The sequence below is a fragment of the Hippichthys cyanospilos genome, chromosome 4 (assembly GCF_059441005.1).
Source record: "Hippichthys cyanospilos isolate Australia breed blue-spotted pipefish chromosome 4, RoL_Hcya_1.0, whole genome shotgun sequence".
Classification (NCBI taxonomy): domain Eukaryota; kingdom Metazoa; phylum Chordata; class Actinopteri; order Syngnathiformes; family Syngnathidae; genus Hippichthys; species Hippichthys cyanospilos.
Window position 1 is genome coordinate 15,378,692 of NC_142372.1, and position 25,338 is coordinate 15,404,029.

The following is a 25,338-nucleotide window of genomic DNA, read 5'->3' on the forward strand; positions in this document are numbered from 1 at the left end:
ACATTTTTACATCACTTTTATTGTAATATTTGCAGAATTTCCATTACGCGTCAATTATCCATATCAAACGAAAATTTTGAGTTTCCTACAAGGTGTGTACATGCTGCACATTGGTCGTTGGTCATTGGTCGCAAATGTTAATAGAAGCTAGGCAGGCAGGGCATTTTTATTTACATACCACATTTCATCAATAGGGCAAGTCACTGTACTTCACACAACCAAAAGGACAACATCTAAAAGGATTTGGAAAACTAAAAGAGCAGTCCTTGGAGAAATCAGCATTTTAGGGTCAAGTGATTAGGACCCAACTGCAATAACAGGCGATATTAGTGTTTTTTGAACAGTTGTTACAAAGTGTAAGAACAAGTACTAAGACAAATCATGAACCTTAGCTTTTACTGATTATAAATCATAAATTTTATCACTTGTGGTCTTCGGACTGCTCGAGCCTTTTGTGTTATGATAAGAGCACTAGATACAATAGCCTTTCTTTTTGTGTGTGTGTGTGTATATATATATATATATATATATATATATATATATATATATATATATATATATATATATATATATATATATATATACACAGTATATATATAGTTATTTAAATGAAAAACAGCCATTCTTAAGTTATTGAAGTAAAGATGATGGTCTTATAATTCATAACTAATTAGAAAGTGTCCGTCCATCATGCTTAACGATGATAGTAGAAAAATAAAATCAAGAACACAAATGGTTTATCAGTGGAATGGAGACTTTCACAGCTCCCGCAAATGTTGACAAAGACGATGATAACATTTTAGCTCCCCTCAAATTCCTGCATTGACCGTGTCATCTGAAATATGAAGTCAAACTGGAACTAACAAACGAGGCTCCTTTTACTGCATAAATCAATGATTATCCAGTGTGACATCCATAGGTGTTCTTAATGATAATAAAAGTATCATGTTTAATAACTTACTTGCCGCTGACAAATCCTGCAAAGGGAAGTCATCGACTTACTATTATCTCATGCCAAATGCAGGACTGATTGCATAAAAACAAGTTCAAATGAACAAATCAAAGTAATCAAATAATAGCTACATGCTGTTCTGTTCAACATCTTGAAATTAAAATGATTGTTATTGCATCATTTTAAGAAAAGCTTCTTTTGGAAGGGGGCATTTAAGATAAAGTAGAAAATTACCTGTTGTGCCTTTAAAACATCCACATAGTTTTGCTTTGAAAACAACCATAATTTTTGTCATTTCCGCTAAATTATCAGTCTGTTTGCTAAATACAAACAATGCAAAACTCCATAGACAAGCTGACAATGGTATTAGTACCATTGCATTATAACTGTTTTAGCAATAGTAATTTGCATACAAATAATGTGCAGTATATATAGGCAGATAAGGTAACAATGCTAACAGGCTTGTATTATTTATCCTATGTGAAAACCGACTCATATTATTTCTGTTTTATTAGCAATCATGACTTTCTCCTTAAGGTGTAGTAAATCTATGGCTGTATTATCATTAAACCATAAGAAGCACGTACTTGAGAAGGAGCAGCTTATGTCCATTAAATTAAGCCAAAAAGAATTTTTATTTTTATCTATTTATTTATTTTTAATCACAGTTGTCATAAGTCTAAATTAATAAATAAATGAATAAATAAAAACGAATACCGCATTAGAAGGTGCTATATAATTAAACAAAAACTATGAAAATATTTGTTAGTTTGATTTTTTGGTGAGAGAGCTGGAAGAGATTATTGGAATTGACATTAATTTTAAAAAAGGGCAAATAATTTGAGAACAAAAAATCAAATACATCTCTCTGCACCACTGTAGTTCAGCGTTTACTTGCACTTGGTCGGCAAACCTAGCAGATGGAAGAGCATTGAAAGTCCAGGTATGTCTTCCAGTTACTTACAGTTCAAATGATAGAAGTGCTGTAATTAGAGTACACTGACAAGGTCAATGAGATGCCCTGGACAAGTGCTAACTTTTACAGGCTGCATGTTATTATATGGATTTGTATTTTTTTTCTTTCCATTGTACATTCGGTACTTGTTCAGATTGCAGCGAGAAGAGCCACCTCTAAGAAAACGCTGCAGTGTACCGTCTCCTGAGCCCTTTCAACAATATAATGAAGATTTCCTGCCTGCGCTGTTGCAGCCCATATCATTTGGAGTGCTCTGCCCACTGCTAAGTCCTAAATGGACTATACAGTTGTTTGAGGTGACCTGCAGACTGTAAATTAAGTCACACAAAAAAGTCTATTGGTCCTGCCAGTTTGAAGGATGTTTATGTCCGGACGGAAAGCAGCAGCAAGGATCAGGTGTGTCCAACGAAGAAGACTGCAGTCCCCCCCATCTGTGCTAATGTCGCCACCGTTCAAAGTTATATGCTTCTTTCGCTCTGAGCTTGAAACAAAGATAAGCCTGGATGCCACTGTGGAAAATTTTCTCTCTTCGTGACTCATTCAGTACAATTCCTGAAGAAAATGGTTACAAACACTGTGTTCCAATTCTGATAAGCATTATGCCAAGATTTGCTTCCTTTCCATCAGTACATAAAAGCACACGTTGGACTACTACTTTTCCATGTGGCAAAGCAACCCCAAGGTCAGATTTTGAGTCATTAGATTGCCTTTCACTGATGCATAAATCACAGTGCATGTCAGTAATAAGGAAGTTTACCTGTTAAAAAGTATTTTAAAGGCAGTTTAGGAGTCATGTGGCTCAAGAGAAGTGCCTTGGGCATGTTCCTGTAATTCATGGTCTCACATTAACTCTCAGTTTATGGCTAATTCTTCACTTCAAGTCAAACCACCAATCTCCTGCAGAAAGAATGATGACGAAGAGTGTTCATTTTAAAAATTGTATAAGTTTAACAAAGTTTAACAAACTTACTATTACAGTGACTTTTCAACGTATTCATCCCGTTAGGCTGCTGATCTATATAATAGTATTCGCCAAGGCTTCATTAGTCTTCTATTACCTTTGCTGCTTAGTTATGTGAGCTTCATCAATGGGAATTTCCTTGTGGATATGTCAGGATGATTCATCCAAAACAGGTTCTGGTCAAAGGAAATACCCAAAGTGCCATAAAGTGCCACTGGTGAACAACGTGTGCTGCACTTCAGACAATAATATTAGTAATCAATTCTCCAGAGCTCAGGCAATGAGCTCTTTTATCTCACATTTGGCGTTTATGACTTAGTTAATCGTTAAACAATGCCTTTGTGATGAAGCAAGGACACATTTGACAGCCCTGGTTCGGTTTTCTGAGGGTTGATCCTGCGAGTTAGCCAATGGTTGAAATAGCTGGTATATGACCCTGGGATGCAAGGTATAAAGGTGAGACGTCAGAGACAAATCCAGTCTGTGCATAAGGAGAAGCTCTTAGAAGACGTTGGCGCAAGAGTATATCGTATATATGTTGATAAACCAGATGACAGAGGGCTCCTTTCTTCAAAAAACGATCTTGGATGCCTGAAGGTAGCAAATCGACGCAAGTGTTTTACCCTTGACTCCTTAAACCCAAGAAGACCCTTCAACATTCTTGATGGAGAAAGTCAAATCGAATGGCGGGGAGCATGTTAACCTCGCTTACGATGCCACTCTGGATGGGCCGCCGGTCTACGAAAACGACAATGACCACCGGACGGTTCGGCCCTCGGTGGTCAGCGCTTTTGGTCACGACACTTTGGACCGCGTGCCCAACATCGACTTCTATCGTAATGCGGGCAGCGTAAGTGGTCACCGAGCTGTGCGGCCATCGCTGCAGGAGCTGCACGATGTCTTTCAAAAGGTGAGCTGCTCAAGTTGCACTTTCTTTGTCATTTGTGATCTCCTCTGTTCCGTTGCAACAATTGGAGAAGCCACTTTCTGTTACTTATTTTGGAATTGATGTCAAGAACCCACGTCAGTCAAAATGCTGGAAAAATATTTCAAACTGAGTACAATGAAACACAACTTTGAGTGTCAGATGTTGAGGTTTCGAGTCCCGGGAGCAAAAATAAATAAACAGGTCAAAATTTCTGAGGGTTTTTCAAGTCAAAAATATGCAACGTTTCAAACTTGCACTAACAACTTGACTTAAGTGGCGCAGTTGGAACATTTATAAGAACAGCAATGTGGCCAGTAGAATACTGTAGTTTTTATTTTCCATTTTAGATAAGTGATGTGCGCTTTCTAGGATTTTTAAAAAATTCCAGATGTCAATGTCTAGTCATCATGAAAATAAGGACTTGCAAAGGTAGAACCACTTATTCAAGTCCTATACTTAAGTGAAAGTAAAAAAAAAATGTAAAAAAAAATATGTTTACCATTAATACATTAAATGGTCACATTAACTAGTTTAGTGCAAAATTACTGGAAGCAGACCAAAAAAAGAATTCCCATAGCTTTGCTAATGTTGAACTACATCACAAAAATATGTTACATTATCTAACGATAACTGAGAAAAATTCATCTTTTTTGGAGATTGGACTAAGGCTTTTTAACATTTTGAACAGATTCACCACACGTTCTCCTAAATAAGACAATAAATCTTTGAATGTTCTCTGAATGTTTTGCTATTGTCATAAATATCCCTGATTTATTCCCTTATTCTCATTTTTCCATACTGCTGCTGTCCTGATTTTTTTTTCCTGCCATATAAATCACCAAGACCACAATGAATCAAAATCCCAACAACAGTTGACTTCACCTGTATACCTATTTACGTCTTTCTCTTGCATCTTGTTTTGTTTTACGTAGAGGTTAAAATAGTAACAACCCCAAGTAAGAAGTAGTATTTACAGATATGTTTTCAGCTATAGGAAGTAAAATGATTAATTCCTAATTTTAAAAAAATACCTCAAGTAACGATGCCTGAAAAATCTACTGAAGTATAGAATTACTTGTATCCTACCTCCCAACGCTATACTAGTGAAACTTTTACAACTACTTTCAGTGTCCACAGTTCACCTATTAACTTGAAAGACTAGTGAAACCCAAAACAAGGTGCTGGCAGTTGTTGCCTCATCTGAGTATTTGACACACTTAAGCCTTTTACTGCTTTTTACATTTGACGTTTATGAAGCTATCTAAAGCAAAATAGAAGGGCTAGCAGGTCATTTGAATGTTATAGTCTTGACAATAGCCTTTCTGGACACGTTGTCAGTATTTCTCTGTGGCTGTCAAATTTCAAAACACGGTGAAAATGTTGAAGGTCATCCATCACCAAAAATGGCACAAACAGTTCTCTAAATGATGAATGGCCCTGAAACATAGTTTTGAACGGTTTAAGATTAAAATTGCACATGAGGGCAATTTACCGCAATGAAGAGGACACCAGCAGTATGACAACAACAAAATTAAACGCATGAGTGAGGTCAGACTAAACAAGACGCTGGGGAGTCATTTAATGCTCTATATTTATCTTCCTAGATTGCTAAAATTAGTTTTGCCTTTTTCTCTGTAGTTCTCAAGGGCAGACACACAACAGTGTAATGGATTGACAAATGATTTATCAATCTTGATTCTGATAAAAACACGCACATTCTACTTCTAAGTAAATCCCATTAAGGTAAAAACGCATGTTACTCTCTTCTAATGGCTTTCCTACAGAACGAAGCCATCTCTGTTCCAGACACTGTGGAGGATGACTATGAGGGGAGCGACGGCACCCCCTCGGACGACATTGAGTCTGCTGTTCCCCTTGACAGTGGCAAAGGAGTTGTAAAATTCGGCTGGATAAGGGGGGTCCTGGTGAGTTATGGAAGGTCGTTACACACTCACATTGCGCTATAGAAGCAGAGTCTATGGAAAGCAATTGGAATATTCATGAAATATCCTACTCGTGTGCTGAACTGTCCATGCGCTGGAATGTGTTTTATCTGCATTTCAGTGCACTAGTAAAAGTAAAACTACTAAGTCTCACTAGTAGAGTGACTAGAACACACTGGTAGAAAAACGAATTAGCTCAATAGTTATATCTTCTATTTATCTGTTTTTCCTGCCTTCCACTACACTTCAACATTTTTACACACTAGTAGAATGACTGGGGTGCACAAAAGAAACAGTCAGGTTGTAGTTGTAAAATCACTGTTTCGCACTAGTAAAATGACTGTTATGATATTTCTGCACTCTAGTAGAACAACTAGGGCACACTTGGAGAATGATGAGGGCGCATTAGGACAAGTAGAATGACTGCTAGCGACATCTTTTCTGTCACAGTCCACCATTTCAGCCACCTCACTTCCAGCTTCACCACACCCGCTCAGCCCTCCTTCTAATCAGCCTCGAACACCAACACCTGCAACCATTTACCCGCTCAGTATAAAGCCCGGTCACTTCCCTCCACAACCCGCCAGATCGTCTCTATGCGCTACGCCGAGCTTTCCAGCAATTCCTCCTGCCAGCCTGCCTGTTGTCCGACCCTGTTCGCCCTTGACCTCCCGATTGCCTGCCGTATTGACTGGATCCTTGGTATTTCGACCTTGCCTGCCTCTGACCACCCGCTAGCCTGCCGTCTTTACCTGTATGCCCGAGCCCCCCTCCCGTCTCGCTCCCTTTGCCCGACTCCCAGCCAAACCCCAGCTCTCCCGACTCCAGAACCCCCCAGACGTCTGTGCCACGCTCCCGTCAGCTCCCACGACTACCCGCACCTTCTGTTCAATAAACACTCTGCCATTGCCCTTACCAGTGCGTGCGTGCTCTTGGGTCCTCCCTCGTCCCGCCGTAACAGTACGATCTGGCCAGTCCAAATGGACCCAGCGCGCCGATCCCTCATCCAGCCGTCATCCGCTCCCGATCATCCGCCCAATTTTCTGCCTCATGACCGGCCCGAGCCCCAAATTGGCGTCCCGGAACGCTACGAAGGTGATCCCGAAACTTGCGAGGCGTTCCTAACGAATTGTTCACTTTTGTTCGCCCTGCAGCCCCGAACATTTGCCTCCGAGCGCGCTAAAGTAGCGTTCGTCATCAACCACCTTACGGGCCGAGCCCGCTTGTGGGGAACGGCGGAATGGAGGAGACGGTCACCCGCGTGTGCCTCCTTCCAGGCGCTCGAGGAGGAGATTTTAAAAGTCTTTGGACTCAGCTACGCCAGTGCGGAATTGGGCCGGGGCCTGCTCGAGTTGCGTCAAGGCGACGGAACGGTGGCGGATTACGCCATTGACTTCCGGACGCGAGCCAGTCAGAATAGGTGGAACGGTCCCGCACTCGTAGACGCCTTCCTTCATGGACTGTCCAGCCGTCTTAAGGACGAATTAGTTTCTCATGAACTCCCCGTCACCTTGGACGGGGTGATTAACCTGGCGACGCGGATAGATATCCGCTTGCAGCATCGGCTACGCGAACTGCAACGGGAAGAGACGCACCAGAGGGCTTCTCCGCCGGCCAGAGTGAGCTCCCATCTGGCGACGTCAGCTCCTCCCGGTGGCGGGAGTGCGCCAACGCAGCCAGCTCGCGCGCCCCTGACTCCTGAAGAGCGGCAACGCCGCCGCTCCGCCCGGCTCTGCCTTTATTGTGGGGAACCAGGACACTTTATTTCCGCATGCCCAGTGAAAAGACCAATCCCGGTCCCGAGTAGAGTAAAAATGGGTCAAGTGACTCTTTCCCTGTCCCGTGACAGAGCCCTCTTACAAGCCCAACTCCTGCTGTCTGATGGCCCCCACACTGTAGGCACCCTGGTGGACTCTGGGGCTGACGCTAACGTCATTAGCCGGCAGCTAATGATTCAACTCGGTCTCAAGAGCTTCCCTCTGCCCAAACCCTCACCTGCCCATGCCTTGGACGGGCGCCCCCTGGGGGTGATAACTCACCAAACCGCACCTCTCTCTATGCGCTTGTCAGGCAACCATGAGGAAAAAATACAATTTTGCATCCTAGATCATCCGCAGATACCGCTAATTTTGGGGCTGCCTTGGCTTTGTCGCCACAACCCTCACATCAATTGGGAGAAGGGAGTCATTTTGGCTTGGGGCTCATCATGCCATCTCTCCTGCCTCAAGCGCGCATCTGTTCCTGATCCCCTCGCCGCTCCGCCTGCGCATGCCGATATCGCTGGTGTGCCGCCTGAGTATCACGACCTTAGCCAAGTCTTCAGCAAAGCGCGTGCAACCTCCCTGCCTCCCCACCGCCCTTATGATTGTGCAATTGACCTATTGCCCGGGACAACGCCTCCAAGGGGTCGCCTATACTCTCTGTCGGGTCCAGAACGGCAGGCCATGGAGAGGTATGTCAACGAGTCGCTAGCGGCGGGCATCATACGTCCTTCCTCTTCTCCGGCGGGGGCAGGGTTTTTCTTTTCCGAGAAGAAGGACAAGACTCTCCGCCCTTGTATCGATTATCGGGGCCTGAACGATATCACGATTAAGAATAGATATCCTCTTCCACTAATGACCTCAGGGTTTGAGCTACTGCAGGGGGCTGCCTACTTCACAAAGCTCGACCTACGCAATGCCTACCATCTCGTGCGGATTAGGGAAGGCGATGAATGGAAGACTGCCTTCAATACCCCGCTCGGACACTATGAGTACCTAGTCATGCCCTTTGGACTCACCAATGCCCCAGCGGTCTTCCAGGCACTACTCAACGATGTCCTGCGGGACATGCTCGACAGATTTGTATTCGTTTACCTGGATGACATTCTCATCTTCTCCAAGACGCAGGGTGAGCATGTTCTCCACGTTCGCGCAGTTCTGCAACGCCTGCTGGAAAACTCTCTGTTTGTCAAAGCGGAAAAGTGTGAGTTTCATGCCTCATCAGTGTCCTTCTTGGGCTACATAATCGCTAAGGATAGCATCAGTATGGATCCCGCAAAAGTCTCGGCTGTTACTTCCTGGCCAACGCCCGAAACCAGAAAACAACTGCAGCGCTTTCTTGGCTTTGCTAACTTTTACAGGCGATTTATCAGGAATTACAGCGCCACGGCAGCTCCTCTTACGGCTCTCACCAGCCCCAAAACCCCTTTCCGGTGGAACCCAGGTGCCGAAAGGGCCTTCCAGGAACTCAAGCACCGCTTCACATCGGCCCCAATCCTTCAAATGCCAGATCCTGGTCAACAATTCATGGTCGAGGTTGATGCATCGGAGACTGGGGTTGGGGCCGTTCTCTCCCAGCGGTCACGGAAGGATGGGAAACTCCACCCTTGCGCATTCTTTTCTCAGCGCCTCTCTCCCGCAGAGAGAAATTATGACATAGGAAACCGCGAACTACTTGCCGTAAAATCCGCCCTGGAGGAATGGCGGCACTGGCTGGAGGGAACGAAGATCCCCTTTGTGGTGTGGACAGATCACAAAAACCTCGAGTATATCCGTCAGGCTAAGAGGCTGAACTCCCGCCAAGCTCGTTGGGCATTGTTCTTCACCAGGTTCAACTTCAACCTCTCCTACCGCCCAGGATCCCAGAATATCAAGCCGGACGCCCTCTCCAGGCAGTTTGAACTTGAGGACAGTTCATGCCGGGACCCCGAGACTATCCTTCCCCCGTCATGTGTCATTGGCTTGCTCACCTGGGAGATCGAGGAGAAGGTGAAGTCAGCTGCCAAGGGGCAGACTAAACCAAGCCAATGTCCCAGTAACCGTCTGCCTGTCCCCGACTATCTTCGTTCCGAAGTTCTACAGTGGGCTCACTCTTCGAAATTGACTTGCCATCCCGGCATTCAACGGACCCTGATTGTCCTCAGGCGACGGTTCTGGTGGCCCTCTATGGAGAGGGACGTGCGTGAATTTATCCAGGCCTGTCCCATTTGTAGTCAGAATAAATCGTCACATCAGGCTCCTTCCGGGCTGCTGCGCCCCCTTCCTGTTCCGCATCGCCCTTGGTCTCATGTTTCACTTGACTTCGTGACCGGTCTACCTCCATCAAACGGTAACACAGCCATCCTGTCCATAGTTGACAGATTCAGCAAAATGGCTCACTTTGTTCCCCTCCCGAAGCTTCCCTCCGCAAAGGAAACGGCACAACTCCTGATTGACCATGTTTTCCGCCTACATGGGCTTCCCCTTGATGTGGTGTCAGACAGGGGTCCTCAGTTCAGGGCGGCTTTTTGGAAGGAGTTTTGCCGGCTCATTGGCGCTACGGCCAGCCTGTCCTCCGGGTTCCATCCGCAGACCAACGGGCAAACGGAGAGAGTAAATCAGGAGATGGAAACTGCCCTCCGCTGTCTGGCATCCCGAGACCCTGCCTCCTGGTCGGCCCAGCTCCAGTGGGCAGAGTATGCCCACAACACGCTGACCAGCTCCGCCACAGGAATTTCCCCCTTCGAATGCGTTCACGGCTACCAACCTCCGTTGTTTCCGGCTCTAGACGACGACGCCACCTGTCCGTCTGCCCTTGCCTTTGCTCGGCGGTGCCGCCGGACATGGGCCCGAGCCCGCTCGGCCTTGCTGCAGGCCAGTAAACGCTACACTCGGACGGCCAATAGGCGGCGTACTTCGGCCCCAACGTACCAGGTGGGTCAGAAGGTCTGGTTGTCCACTAAGGATTTGCCCCTTCGAGTGGAATCCAACAAACTCGCTCCCCGTTTCATTGGTCCCTTCTCCATCCAGAAGGTACTGAACCCGTCAGCTGTGCGTCTTGCCCTACCTCGCTCGATGCGTGTTCACCCAAGTTTCCATGTCTCCCGAATCAAGCCTGCAATAGATAGCCCCCTGGTTCCCGCGCTTCCGCCTCCTCCGCCTCCTCGGTTCGTTGATGGGGGCCCGGTGTACACAGTCCGGCGGCTGCTCCGCTCCCGTCGCCGCGGCAGGGGCCTCCAGTACCTAGTGGACTGGGAGGGGTATGGCCCGGAAGAGCGGTCTTGGATCCCAGCCCGCCAGGTTGTGGATGCCTCCTTGGTCTCTGACTTTCACCGCCTTCATCCTGATCAGCCATCTGGACCGTCTGGGCGTCGTGGCGCGCCCCGGCGTGTTGCCCGCCCCCCCGCCCATGGGGTTTCCCCGGCCGTTGGCCTTTCCCTCCCGCCCAGTGGTGGCCTTGGGACGTCGGGAGCCGTCCCTTGATGGGGGGGTTCTGTCACAGTCCACCATTTCAGCCACCTCACTTCCAGCTTCACCACACCCGCTCAGCCCTCCTTCTAATCAGCCTCGAACACCAACACCTGCAACCATTTACCCGCTCAGTATAAAGCCCGGTCACTTCCCTCCACAACCCGCCAGATCGTCTCTATGCGCTACGCCGAGCTTTCCAGCAATTCCTCCTGCCAGCCTGCCTGTTGTCCGACCCTGTTTGCCCTTGACCTCCCGATTGCCTGCCGTATTGACTGGATCCTTGGTATTTCGACCTTGCCTGCCTCTGACCACCCGCTAGCCTGCCGTCTTTACCTGTATGCCCGAGCCCCCCTCCCGTCTCGCTCCCTTTGCCCGACTCCCAGCCAAACCCCAGCTCTCCCGACTCCAGAACCCCCCAGACGTCTGTGCCACGCTCCCGTCAGCTCCCACGACTACCCGCACCTTCTGTTCAATAAACACTCTGCCATTGCCCTTACCAGTGCGTGCGTGCTCTTGGGTCCTCCCTCGTCCCGCCGTAACACTTTTCCAACTACAGTCTTCCATTTTTTAAAATTTAGAATGACTGGGGTACACGGGTAGAACAGTTGCGCACACTATTAAAATGGTGAGAATGTACTAGTAGAATGACAGTTTGTCAACTACTATATTAAATTTCTGTGCGATTGCAATAGTAGAAAAACTACAGTATATAGGGATGTTTTTCCGCTACAGCTTTCCACTAATGTATGACATTTCTGTGGAATACCGAAAGCAAGAATATTCTTGTGGAGCTAGTATAGTAGTATTGTACACCGCTTACATTTTTAACCATTACTGCCTAACGCTACTCTAAGACATTCGTGTGCACTAGTACAATTAGGACAGACTAGTTGAACAGCTCGGGTATACTTCGACATACATTTCTTCACACTCATGAAATGACTAGGATCTATTAGTAAACTGTGCTTTAATCCACTAACAACTGTGTACTACTATTATAAAATTCTACTGTTTAACGTCTAACACTTCACGAATATTACCAAAGGCACATATGTAAACGCAAACTCAGTTTGGCTTTACTAGTGTCATTCTACTAGCACGCAGGAATGTTAGACTGCCTATTCGTATTTCACAATGATAAATCGAAGCCTTCGTATTTGTCGTCCACAGGTGAGATGCATGCTGAACATTTGGGGCGTGATGCTGTTCATCCGCCTGTCCTGGGTGTTTGGACAGGCTGGCTGGGGTGAGTCAGTATTATTGTTGCAGTTAAGTGGCTCCTGATTGGAATTTAGTAGTAGTGCTTATTTAGCCAACATATTGGCCTGTGCTTGAGCAACAGTACCCATTGTAAAAAAAACAAGGAAGGTCTTACTTTTGTCATTGGGACATGACTGATCAGAGAAGAGTACAGTATATTGATTAAACTATACCATGAATTGCTTTTAAACGGGACTATTTTTCATAAGTGTATGAAATAAATACTACAGTCATTCTCCCTGCCCCAATTGTTTGAAAATGTGAGGCGTATATTCACTTTGGTGAGGCATTTATTCATGAAATATAAAGCAGAGGAGGTGGGAGCAGTGTGTTTTCCTTTCTCCACAACTTATTGATCAGCACCGGCTTTTGTTCTAAACTGTTTTGAAAATCTTGCAAAGACTGAAGCAGTAGCCACATCATGTGACGATAACCTATATTCTGGGTTTCCTTTGGGACTGTGTGCAAAGGTGACCGTGGGTTTGATTTTACAAAGTTTTTAATAACTGACAGAGAATGTATGACTACTGAATGTATCCGTTTGAAAATAATGATTCGTGTTCATTTCAGGTTTGGGAATAGTGGTTATTGCTCTCAGTTGTGTGGTGACAACGATCACTGGCCTTTCCATGTCAGCCATTTGCACAAACGGTGTGGTCAGAGGAGGTAAGGCAAACATCCCATAAGACACCAAACAATGAGCTGCATGAAGATGAATTATATTATTGTGTGTGTATGAAATTTCCAGGAGGCGCCTACTACCTGATATCCCGCAGCTTGGGACCAGAGTTCGGTGGTTCCATCGGCCTAATTTTTGCCTTTGCCAATGCGGTGGCTGTAGCCATGTATGTCGTCGGCTTTGCTGAGACCGTGGTGGATTTACTCAAGGTGCGTAGTAATAAAATGCTGCTGGTCAATGCATGAATGATTAAGTCAATTGGTCCAGCACACCCAGAAATACCATATGTATAAGCCATTATACTGTAAATTATAAATGGTACTGTAACATCACCTTGCATTTTCAAGATTCACCACCCGGAGATTAAGCAACACACTATACAGTACAATCAATTCACATTTTGCCGAATTCAAAGCCTGGTATTCATCTTCAACTAAAAGGTTGTGCTGATCTCAAAATTAAGGTGATGCAAACCTTCCATGTACAGTGATAAATTAGTAATCACAGTGGTTTAAAAACATTTTAAGTGAGCCCCTCTACCATGGTTACACAATGAAAAACATATTTGATGAATACACATGTAGACAGTAGAGTTAGTAGTAGTAATTTGCTGCCATTTGATGGCATCTATTAACATATATGCACCTTTTTTAACGGGTGGCGGGATCAACTACTTGTAGAATTAACTGTGCAGGACTACAATAACCTCAAATGTATTGTTTTCGAAACAGGGGAGCCAAACCTAAATTACAACATGTCCATCGTATGAGTAAATACTTAAGGACATAAATGGACTGCTATTGTAGCGCATATGTGACATAACTGTCTTCTCTCCCTTCAGGAGCATGACGTACTCATGGTGGATCCATTAAACGACATTAGAATTGTTGGAGTCATCACAGTGATACTGCTGCTGGGCATATCTGTTGCTGGAATGGAATGGGAGGCCAAGGTTAGTGTCACACTGAGTGTTTTGTTTGAAAATCCTCAGGCATATTGCGCAAATGTTTATACATTTTATTGCAATACATTAAACCAAATCCTGTTCCCACCTGCAGGCTCAGATAGTTCTACTCATCATCCTACTAGCGGCTATTGTGAATGTATTTGTGGGCACCTTCATCCCTCCCACCGCTGAAAAGAAATCCAAGGGGGTATTTAATTATGACGGTAAGCCATCTACTGCACAGACCTGTAGATTTAATTTATACATTTTAAGCACATACACTACAATGGTGCCTTGAGATAAAAAAAAATGTCATTTGTGTTTTTAATCATTAAAATAGTACTGTCTTATTGTGTTTTGTAAAGAAAAATTAATAGATAATAAAATGCAACATAAAATTTTGAATCAATTTGATACTCAACAAAATGATTTTATGCTGTAATTCAATTCATTGTGGTGTGCCTTCCTTGGACACCAGGGGTCACCATATTGGAAACACGTAGACAGAAACGAAGGGTAGTTTCACGGCTTCTTTTGAGCATAGATATGAAAATTGGCAGATACAACGTCACTTTTGAGTTGTGACATTAAGCTAGTTGAGTCAAAAGTGGTAGGGCATTTCATGTTTGTGGATGGCAAGTCAAAAAATGGTTCTTGGCACATTCTGCTGCAATCGTGACAAAGAAACTTGGAATAACTTTTTCATAGCTTACAATATTTTGCATGTTTTTTTTCCAGATGTTCTGTATTGATAGCACACGTATGGGTATCGACAAAAAAGTAAACCATGTGAAAACAGGTTGAAAATTGACAAACGTATGACTCAAAATGTCCAACCAATGGATGTAATGACAAAATTCTTCCTGCTGACATGACCGTCATGAAGGCATGTTACTTAGCAAGGCTGTTACAGCATCCTGGTGTATAAAGTGAATGAGTGAATGTCTTTTAACTCATTCAAAGCCAGGGACGTATTCTCACGTTTTCCAGACGAGTCCAGACATTAAATCCCAGATACTTAAGTATTGAATCGATGCTTAAGCACATTAAGGGCATTACTTTCCAAATACGTAACTATTAAATCAATACTTAAGTATCTGGAACTGAATGTTGTGGCGTTCACCCTGACCCCACACCTCTCATATCTCAAAATTGCACTCGCAATTCAAAGCAAAAATGTTTTCTGGCTGAAGGCTTAAAAAACTCCTGGATTTGGTTAGCCATAACTCAAAGCGCAATTGTAATTATTCTGACACATCTGATGTAATATTCTCTGTTTTTTTTTTCTCCACAGCAAACATCTTTTTAGAGAATTTCCCGCCGGATTTCAGGGGTGGCGAGTCATTCTTCTCAGTGTTTTCCATTTTTTTCCCTGCTGCAACTGGGATCTTGGCTGGAGCCAATATTTCCGGTGACTTACGGGTAACATTTCCCTCACAAAAAACAAGCTTTTTCCAAACATTTTTAGTTTTGTTTTTATACAGAACCATGTATTGTCATTATAGTGATTCCAAATGTGAAACTGGCTAACAAAAATGTGTGCTACTTTCCAGGATGCTCAGGAAGCCATTCCTAAGGGCACCTTATTGGCTATTCTCATCACTGGTGTCACCTACCTAGGTGTGGCCCTTTGTGTCTGTAAGTACAACATTCAAGTAAAAACACACACACACAAAAATACCTCAAGTATTTACGCACATGTATTGTGGAGGCCTCGCATCTTGAACACAATCCATTTCTAGAGGTAGTTCAACCTTCACTTTTGCTTTTGATTTAATTTTCTCGACGGGAAAGGATGCAAATGTTTGCCCTGATAAAAATGTCTTCTTATTTTCTGGTCAGCTGCCAGCGTTGTGCGTGATGCCACAGGAAATATAACTGACCTCATCATGTCACCTGGAGCGCCATGTGAAGGACCAGCCATTGCAGCTTGTGAGCTTGGCTACAATTTTTCTTCCTGCGCGGAACAAACATGCCAATTTGGTGCAATGAACAGCTTCCAGGTAAACAGAGCTCCTAATAAGTCTTGGCCTCATCTATTGTATCAGGCTTCTAATGAAGTGCGCTTTTTACTGATGTGTGCATCAGGTGATGACTCTGGTGTCAGGCTTTGGTCCTCTCATCATAGCTGGAACGTTTTCAGCCACTCTCTCATCTGCCCTGGCTTCTCTTGTTAGTGCTCCCAAAGTCTTCCAGGTCAGTCATTCCAAAACATTTACGCAAATATGGAACTACAGTGGGGTCTTGAGAAACGAATGACTCAACTTAAATGTTTTTACAAGTTAACTGACGTAAGTCCAGCACCCCTTCAAGGTGAAATACTGTATATTGCACATTTTTATTCCTTTAACTGTCCTGCACGAGCACAATGTCCATAATGTGTTTAAACCACATTATAGTGACAGCCACACCTCACTATATCATATTAATTGCCCCAAAAATGTTATTACGGTATATAAGTGCAAGGCACCGGTAAATTATGCCAACTATGTTTTACAAATATAGTATATTTGTATGATATTCACAAGTTTCAGGGAAGCTCCAAGGCATTCCAACTCCCAAATCACCACTGTATATAATACAACTTTCGACTTGAGACAAGTCTTCTTCGGATACAATTAAAGTACATTAATGCCCTTGACTCATCATTTGATCTGTGCCTCAGGCGCTGTGCAAAGACAACATCTATAAGGCCCTGCACTTCTTTGCCAAAGGTCATGGCAAGAACGACGAGCCCATCCGCGGTTACATCCTCACGTTTCTCATTTCTGTGGCCTTCATTCTGATCGGTCTGTTCCCCTGTCCTCATGTTTATCTTAAAATGCTGTAATTAAAACAAAAATGCAGTTTTTACATTGAAAAGATTGATTCATGGATGTTCAACCAATAATAAGTAGCTCTTTCTGTCTCCATAGGGAATCTCAATACCATCGCACCCATCATTTCAAATTTTTTCTTGGCATCTTATGCCCTTATCAATTTCTCCTGCTTCCATGCGTCCTACGCAAAGTCTCCAGGTGAGTACCCAAAACAGTACACATGCATGCCTAAAGTTGAGTCAGTATGTGCACACCACACCTTAAGGCAGTACTGTAGTGCCACATTATTTTTGCCAGTGTCAATCAAAAATGGCAGAAATTTAAAATCATCAACAATCTGTGGTTACATTTCTTCGGTTGGAGGTACGTATCTGCTAACCTTTGATGTCATTTTTGTAATCCACATATTTTGGATTGGAATAATGTCACGACACATTACTAATTTAATTGTTTTGCTTGAACTATACATTTTATATACACTCACACACACCGTACACCATACAGTCAGGTCGGTAAATGAACAATGATATGTTATTTATAGTAAACAATTTTTGGACTGAGAGAGTGAACTTTGATTTTACATTATACACATACTTTGTGCACACTTTGTACGCTACACACTGGCATTGGTAAATGACCAATGATATGTTATTTGTAGTACACCAATACTGGAACACCTGATGATCACTTCACTTTACACAATTCAATGATCCAGGGTTATCTATGTTATCATGGTTATCTTTGTTTGAAAAAAATAATTGACAAGACCCACTCTATCTTCACTCTCTGCTCACCATGCATACCACTCTCTTTTCAAGCAGTTTTATCAACCTTTGTTCCAAAGACCACAATACTTTTGGTTAATCTCTTCAATTTTCTGCCCCAAACCATTAATTCATTCATCCCCACTACTCTTTTAAATGTTTTGATCGCCGTATTCTTGTAATATGATGCTTATGCAGGTTTCAATAAAGTTGCTCGGTGAAAATGTTGATTTCATTGGTTTAAATTGCTGTCTCACCTCATTGCTAACCTTCTCCTGTCACTCTTCACCAGGTTGGCGACCGGCATACAGATACTACAACATGTGGTTGTCTTTACTGGGTGCCATTCTGTGCTGTGCTGTCATGTTTGTCATCAACTGGTGGGCGGCGCTGCTGACTTATGGTATTGAGATCCTCCTCTATATTTATGTCACCGTCAAGAAACCAGGTAAGCCGTTTGTGTGTATGATGGCCTTCTTTTGCCCTTTGACCACTTCTGTGTTGGCACTCACCCGTTACGGTCCTCTCCAGATGTGAACTGGGGCTCATCCACTCAAGCGGTGACCTTTGTCAGTGCGGTTAGCAATGCGTTGTCTCTAGCTGGAGTAGAAGATCATGTCAAGAACTTCAGGTAAGGGGTTTGCATCGTTAACATTATTTATAATATTTACATATTGCTGGTGTTGACGAAAACACGTTTCCTTCAGGCCTCAGATCTTGGCATTGACAGGGGCCGCTCGCACCAGGCCCGCTCTACTAGACCTGGCTCACTCTTTCTCTAAGAACTATGGACTCTGCCTCACCTGTGAAGTGTTTGTGGTAAAGTCACATTCTCAGATCTTATTGTTGTAAAGGGTAAAGATTTGTGAAGCTTATCAAAGGCAATTTACGTCCACATTATTCATTCCAGGGTCCAAGAGTGGAAGCCCTGCCAGAAATGAACGCCAACATAGACAAGAACCAGGAATGGCTGAAGAAGAACAAACGTAAAGCATTTTACACCGCTGTAACCTGCGAGAAATTCCGGGAAGGAGCCCAGGCCCTGTTGCAGGTCAGTATCATAATGTGACGCCAAAAAACAAACCAAGTGACCCAGGAAAAAAAATCAATTTTGTTAAAGTCTAACTTGGGAATGAAGCGTACACATAGCAGAAGCTGTTTTTATTGACCATTGTTGTCTCTCAGAGATATACCGAGTATCTATTGCTATGCTCCGAAGGACCTGGCAAGATGCGGTGAGAGTTAATGAGAAGCAGGAAAACAATCTTATGACTTCCACTATCACACCTCAGATAAGGCCTTGTTTCAGCGTTGGGATTTCTGATACTTCAAACACTGCGTCGGTTTAAAGGCTATACGTAATTGATTAACGCTGTTCGAGATGAGGGCCCCGAGACACAGGATGTGCAGATTGATCTGCTCTTAACTTGTGGCAGTAAAACAGCCCACACACACACACACACACACACACACACACACACACACAACTTTGAGTGGGAAACTGGAAAGTTTTGGTCCTTTTGGAAGTGCCAAAGATGAGTCAACATTTCAATGTATTTATATATGCATTTAAATAATCCATTTAAGTACAATAATTTATCTGCAGTGAGATTGAGTTTTGACTTTTTTGATCCTTGGTCATGTTTTTATAGGCCTCGGGTCTTGGCCGCATGAAGCCCAACACACTAATGATAGGCTTCAAAAGAAACTGGAAGACTTCAGGTTCAGAAGCAGTCCAGAGTTATGTGGGAGTGCTGCAGTAAGTTATTAACATAAATCCTCACATACCTCCCACACAGTTATGAATAAATTAAACAGAACTGTTACTTGAAATGGAATCTGTTTTTTTTTCTGACAGTGATGCCTTTGACTTTGAATACGGAACAGTGGTTTTCAGGATGAACCAGGGACTTGATGTTTCTCACATTGTTGAGGCAGAAGGTCAGTACAAAACTAGTTGTACAGTATATATAATATGCATGTTATATGAGAAAAGGCGGCGCCATTTGGGACAAAGTATTCATTCCGCGGCCGTTTTGACCAACAAACGTTTAACAAAAATTGCTTAACAAAATACAGAAGCTAGCTAGCTACAGTAGCTACACGCTACATTGTATCCATCCTACGCGATAGGGTCATTATATAAGACATTCGTCAGTATGGTATATTGCAGTTCTACAAAATGTAATGATGTGGCAGTAACCACAATAATAGCCAAACTGTAACCCAAATGTTTTCCTCAGAGGAGATGCTCAAATCAGCAAAAGAGCAACAGGCGCTGGAGAGTGATTTCATGTCAAATGGAGTCAAAGCCAAAGGATTGTTCAGGAAGTCCAGAAAATCCTCTCAGCAAGTGCTCACCACCCGAGGTAAAGTTTAATGCACTCTATTCGTAAAAGCGAAGCGGTATCAAGAGATAAATCCTTAAATACATCACTTTAAATCTACTGTCTTGGATTTGAAGAGCATTTGCCAAATGGAAGCAATGTTTTGCTGTCCTTTTTTGGAAGCTTCTCCAGAGTCCCATTAGGATATAAGTGAACTGAAAGATTCGTCTGGGGGGTATATCCAATACTAAAGTTCTGTTTGTTCCAGGACACACACACACATGGGAACACACACTAATCTGCATCTTTGCCAAGATGTCAAGCATTGACGGAACATAAATAAGTGCAAATAGTTTGTCTTTTTAGGAATCCGCAGTTGGGCATTTTATCTGGCAACCGTTTTATTTTTACTCCTTGTATTTTAAAGCATGCATCAGAACAATGTGCTCATTTTGTGGAAGTAGCAATTTTACACTTTTCAACCATCGTGGCTGATGCTTGATGTGACTTAAATAGAGAGTGGTAAAGTTGATTGACGCAGATAATTGCAATTTAATCTAAAAAAAAATTGAAATTACAAGGGAGGTGTATTTTTTAGTTATTAACATTAACAAAGCTAACAAGTTTTAATAAGTTTTTATTAGCACAGAGTTTGAGCCAACATAACATAACTAACAATAGCATGCAACACATAACATGACTTTCTTCTCTGTTTGAGTACTGTGTTCAGTAGTTGCTAAAATAAGGAAAGGGTGTGCAGAGAGGCTTCAACAAAACCTAATTTCTAGTTTTGTATAAAGACAAAAATTGAGGAGCTTTCTATTTGGATAATTTCAGTCTGTACTTTTTTTGTTCTGTTTTGACTATTTCAGGGCTAAGAATTACACAAAAGTATTACTTCCATTTTAGTACACAGTATGAGTTTGCCACCTCTGATGACAAGTGTCTTGTTGCTTGTATTTAATTCGCTTGCCTCTGCAGAACATTAGACCTTAAAGGATATCTCTTCGTGCTGATGCACAGTCATTTCCTCCTCCGTCTTCCTTCTCCGCATTCACTCAGCGATTTGCAACGCCTCCTCTCATCCAACTCTCATGCCTCCAATCTTTTGTCTCCCGCTCAGTGTCGGTGTGCGGCCCCCCACCACCGCAGGTCGCCAAGATGAATGAGAAGCTGGTGCAGGCCAGTGCTCAGTTTAAGACGAAGCAGCCCAAAGGAACACTTGACGTGTGGTGGCTCTTTGACGATGGAGGTAGCCGACTTTGCTGTTTATTCTTAGAGTTAATATAAAACGACGGGATATTTGCAGCGGTCTTGCTATTGCAAATCCTAATAATGATGGACAACAAATTGCTGAGTCATTTGTAAGCCTCCATGGCTTATTCTATCAGTAGCTTGTGGTTAGACAGGTTGAGTGGTGTCTAATCAAGTAACACGGAATCATTTCCCGTGTAAAATTAGCACCAATACACCACATGTGTAAAAAAGAAAACAAAAAAACATTTATTAAAATACGAAGGAAGCAGCTCATATCATTATTATTCCTGCCTTTTTACCAGGTCTCACTCTGCTGCTGCCCTACATCCTTACTACCAGGAAGAAGTGGAAAGATTGCAAAATGAGGATCTTCATTGCAGGGCAGCCCGGACGCAGTGAGCTGGATAAACAGGAGTGAGTGGAATCGGCTAATTGTTTCACTATTAATTATGGCCTAACAAGTGGGGGCCTGATTAGCTGTCAATGTGGTGTGCCAAGGGCGAAAGCATGAAATTAGAGGAGACGTTCCTTGCTGGTGAATAAACATATACTTAACAGTTAATGAACAGTTAATAAAAAACAGGTGCGCCTTTTCTCTTTTGCAGGATGAAGTCCCTGCTGCAGAAATTCCGAATTAAATGCACGGACATCATAGTCATAGATGACATCCATGTCAAACCCCGCAACGAAAGGTACGTGTTGGAAAATCATCTTGCTTCGTTCGGCGTGTGCATTTGATGCCTCGTGTTCTTATTCGTATGCTCCCAGCTTGCAGAAGTTGGAGGACATGATTGAACCTTTCCGCCTTCACGAGAGGACCAAAGAAAGTACGCAGGTTGAAACCATGCGGAAAACACAGCCTTGGAAGATTACCGATGACGAATTGGATGAATTTGAGGAGAAGGTATTTGATGAGCTTGCACACGCATGACCGAATTGTTTTGAATTAGCCTGGGTTGGCGACGCTGACTGCCATCTCCAAATCATTTTCAACTGGCATATATTTTCACATAATTTGGAAATCTTGATAACTTCAACTGACTCATCACACCATAAAAGTTAAAGTGAAAACTTTTCAGAAAGACCAGGCTGTTACCCTATTGCCTACTGGTTACTTTCAGAGTCTTAAAATTAGGGAAGACAATTATCAGTAAGGCCGATTATCATTGTCGATATTTGGTGTTTTGCCTTAAAAAACAATCTGATCTGAACAGATGACTTTAAAACTGTTAATCGCAGGGTACTTTTTTCTCAGTTAACTTTAATATTGCGGATCCTGGGAACACTGCCCTTGTTTTGCTGGAAATCAACACAGAGTTGAGTGAAATTTAACATTGCTCTTATTTTGAAATTTTGGAGAACGTTATTCACTGCGGAAAACCATAAGCAGCTATTGTTTAAGTTTTTATGTTACACTTTAAAGGGGGTATGTGTCATTTTTCAATTGCTCCCGTGGAAACTTTAGAGGCAATACGGTAAAGCCGTCCTGGCTGTCTTCGGGCAGTGGGCTGGGTACACCCCAGTGCCAGCCAATCACAGGGCACATACTGTACAACCATTCGCACACACCTGCAGGTAAAATAGAGTAGCCAATATATCTTTGGGCATTGCCAATATACATATTAATGTGCATGTTTTCGGAGTACTCGTATGGGAGGAAACTGGGGTACCCGAAGAAGGCCAACGCAGGCACAGGAAGAGCATGCTGACTCCACGCAGGAGGGCCAGAGCCCGAGGCGAGCCAGTAACTTCTGAACTGTGAGGCGGACGTGCTAACCAGTATTCCACCATGCCAGCCTCTCTTTATTCCATTTTAAAGCAATACTTAACTTTTGATTGAAAATTAATTTCCGCTACAAATATTGTTCATCATATTTTAAACACAGTATTATTCACATTACTGTGTTTAGGCTGATGGATCGAACGGATCATATTATTGTAAACTGTGATTGGCTGGCAATCAGTTCAGGGTGTACCCCATGGATTGCAGGAACACAGCTGGAATAGCCCACCCGAAAGCCCGGGACCCTTGTGAAGACAAGTGGTCAAGAAAATTGATGGATGGATATTATTTTAAAAACGCTTGGCTTTACTTCCCTTTTAAAATATTTCCACGCTGCGAGTTATTTTATTTATTTTTAAATGTATTCTAACAATGTAAAGGTGGCACAGGACTACAAATGAAAAGGGCTAAATTTACTAAGGAATCTATTTACAAGTGCATCAATACCTGGAAAGCTGATTTTATGAATGTCATTTAAATGGTCGTTACGGCGACCTCTATTGGACAAAATAAGCAACTACACCTTATTACTTTGGCAAGAAAATTGCCATTGATGTGCTCGCATCGCAAGTCGTATGTTTGACATCTTTGGAGAAATCATTTCACAACGGAATCGCTCTTATTAGATAGAACCGAAAGACCGTAAAATCCTGCAAACTATGAGTAACAAAAAAGCGTAATATTTGTTAGAAAAAAAATGAATGAGTAAAATCACTTCTGCTTTGCAGACCAACCTGCAGGTTCGACTGAATGAGTTGCTTCAGGAGAACTCCAAATCAGCCAACTTGATTGTGGTGTAAGTAGAGCTATTTTAGCACTATAAGCACTTTAACTCATTTGTTAAAGAGTCTGACCCGTGTGTAGGAGCATGCCAATCGCACGAAAGGAAACCATCTCTGACTTCCTCTACATGGCCTGGTTGGACATTCTGACCAAGGATCTCCCACCCACCATCCTCATCAGAGGCAATCACAAGAGTGTGCTCACCTTCTACTCATGAGAGCCTTGCACACCAATGTGCGTGGGGTTAGGAATGGATGCTTTGCTGTGATGCTGTCATGTTCAAGAACCGTTCCAGAATAATTAAATGTGAAACAAGACACTTGGGTTACTAATCAGTGGGCAACAATGCTCGTCTCACTACCGTAAAATAGTTTTCTGACTCTTTCTGAGGTCGAAATACCAGTAATGGATGCTTAAGGATTGTTTTAAATGCATAAGATGCATACATTGAACATCCTGCAAACACAGTCAGATCCCTTGTAAAAAAAAAAAAAACAAAACAAAACTGTACATGCATGTACAATACGCCCAGGACCTGTTACTGTGAAATAAATGTATATAAAGTCCTATGAGTCAAACCTCAATTATCTTATTTTTGACAATACTGTTTCATTAATCATTTAAGAGCGTTAACTGTGATATGTACTTTATTTTATGTTGTTGTTTTTTTTTTAATGTAATATACTATCTTAGGTTAAACCACACTATATTTTATTTTGGTTTAGATATATTTAAGGTTTTGATGTGTCTTTGAAGCCTTTGAAGCTTCAAGTAAAAGAAACCCAAAAAGACAATTTGTTTTCCATACTATTTTACTAATCTTGTATAACTCCTAAATATTCCACAAGTGTGTATTTGCTTAAAAATCATTTGTAAATACAATAAAGTTTCTGTTGTTAAGTTTGTCTTTCATTTATTAGTCAATGTTGTTTGATATGCAGGGTAGTATTTGGATAATTTTAAAAACGGCGTTTGAAATTTCTTAATTTAAATTTGGGTTCCAATTTATTTAGCTTGATAGTATGACATAGGAGTCAAACATCAATGTAAGAAAAAAAAATACAGTGCTGTCTACCCTCAAGCGTTTTGACCATTGGTAAATTCAAAGCATATCCATAGTTGTGAGCTTCATCCAATGCAGTGACAATACTTCTTTGGGTCACTGAATAAACACAATTGGTATAACAACTGCATTTTTTATTCATCACGACATTTTTGGGGGAAATATAACCGCTGAAGAAATACGAATTAAACACTGTAGTGGGGCATACGCAATTCCCCCCAATGTGGCGAGGCGAAGAAACCACACATTGAAGGGAGGAGTTCCGGAGCTAAAGTTAAAATTGTAAAACGAGTGTGAGCAATTTATCTATTGTACTCTGCCTCCAACTTGACTACAACATATTCTTTTGTTGTTGTTGTTGCAACAATCAGTACCGGACATTAATTATCAACAGCGTTCCGATCAATACATCATTTTTAAAAGTGTGCATAATCACGTTGCGTCATGTCGGAACAGGAAGTACTACATCAGAGAGACTTAAACAGGTGTTTGCCATAGACAACCAATTTAGCGCTCCTCTGGCAGATTGCCGTTCGCGTTCGACGTCAACTGTCCGCCATCTTAGATGTGGCATTTATGCACGAAAAATAAAGGACAAATGGACTTCGTAATTTGCTGCAATCGACAAAGACCACAACTTTGATGCAAAAACAAACAAACAAGCAATAAAACCATATAATCTAAAGA

At 42.8% G+C, this 25,338-nt stretch overlaps 1 protein-coding gene across 1 annotated transcript; it reads left to right on the forward strand.

The window, feature by feature from the left end:
• Positions 1-5,062: 5,062 nt before the first annotated feature.
• slc12a1 (solute carrier family 12 member 1) lies at positions 5,063-24,488 on the forward strand. The gene is made up of 25 exons (XM_088412515.1): positions 5,063-5,742; positions 12,141-12,216; positions 12,801-12,896; positions 12,979-13,118; positions 13,751-13,861; positions 13,968-14,079; positions 15,150-15,277; positions 15,409-15,493; positions 15,698-15,858; positions 15,944-16,051; positions 16,521-16,644; positions 16,771-16,872; positions 17,731-17,886; positions 17,970-18,069; positions 18,146-18,257; positions 18,349-18,489; positions 19,091-19,197; positions 19,297-19,379; positions 19,682-19,807; positions 20,889-21,017; positions 21,325-21,436; positions 21,628-21,714; positions 21,791-21,926; positions 23,534-23,601; positions 23,670-24,488. Exons 1-25 carry the CDS (start codon positions 5,587-5,589, stop codon positions 23,803-23,805), a joined length of 2,892 nt encoding a protein of 963 aa, XP_088268641.1. The 5' UTR covers positions 5,063-5,586; the 3' UTR covers positions 23,806-24,488.
• Positions 24,489-25,338: the final 850 nt, after the last annotated feature.

What these genes read in the sequence shown, in the direction of transcription:
- slc12a1 (XM_088412515.1), top strand. Translation starts at nt 5,587, where the DNA reads ATGGCTTTCCTACAGAACGAAGCCATCTCTGTTCCAGACACTGTGGAG. An exon ending in AGTTATGTGGGAGTGCTGCA is followed by an intron (nt 19,198 to 19,296) that starts GTAAGTTATTAA and finishes TTTTTCTGACAG; the next exon opens with TGATGCCTTTGACTTTGAAT. An exon ending in GTCAAACCCCGCAACGAAAG is followed by an intron (nt 21,715 to 21,790) that starts GTACGTGTTGGA and finishes GTATGCTCCCAG; the next exon opens with CTTGCAGAAGTTGGAGGACA.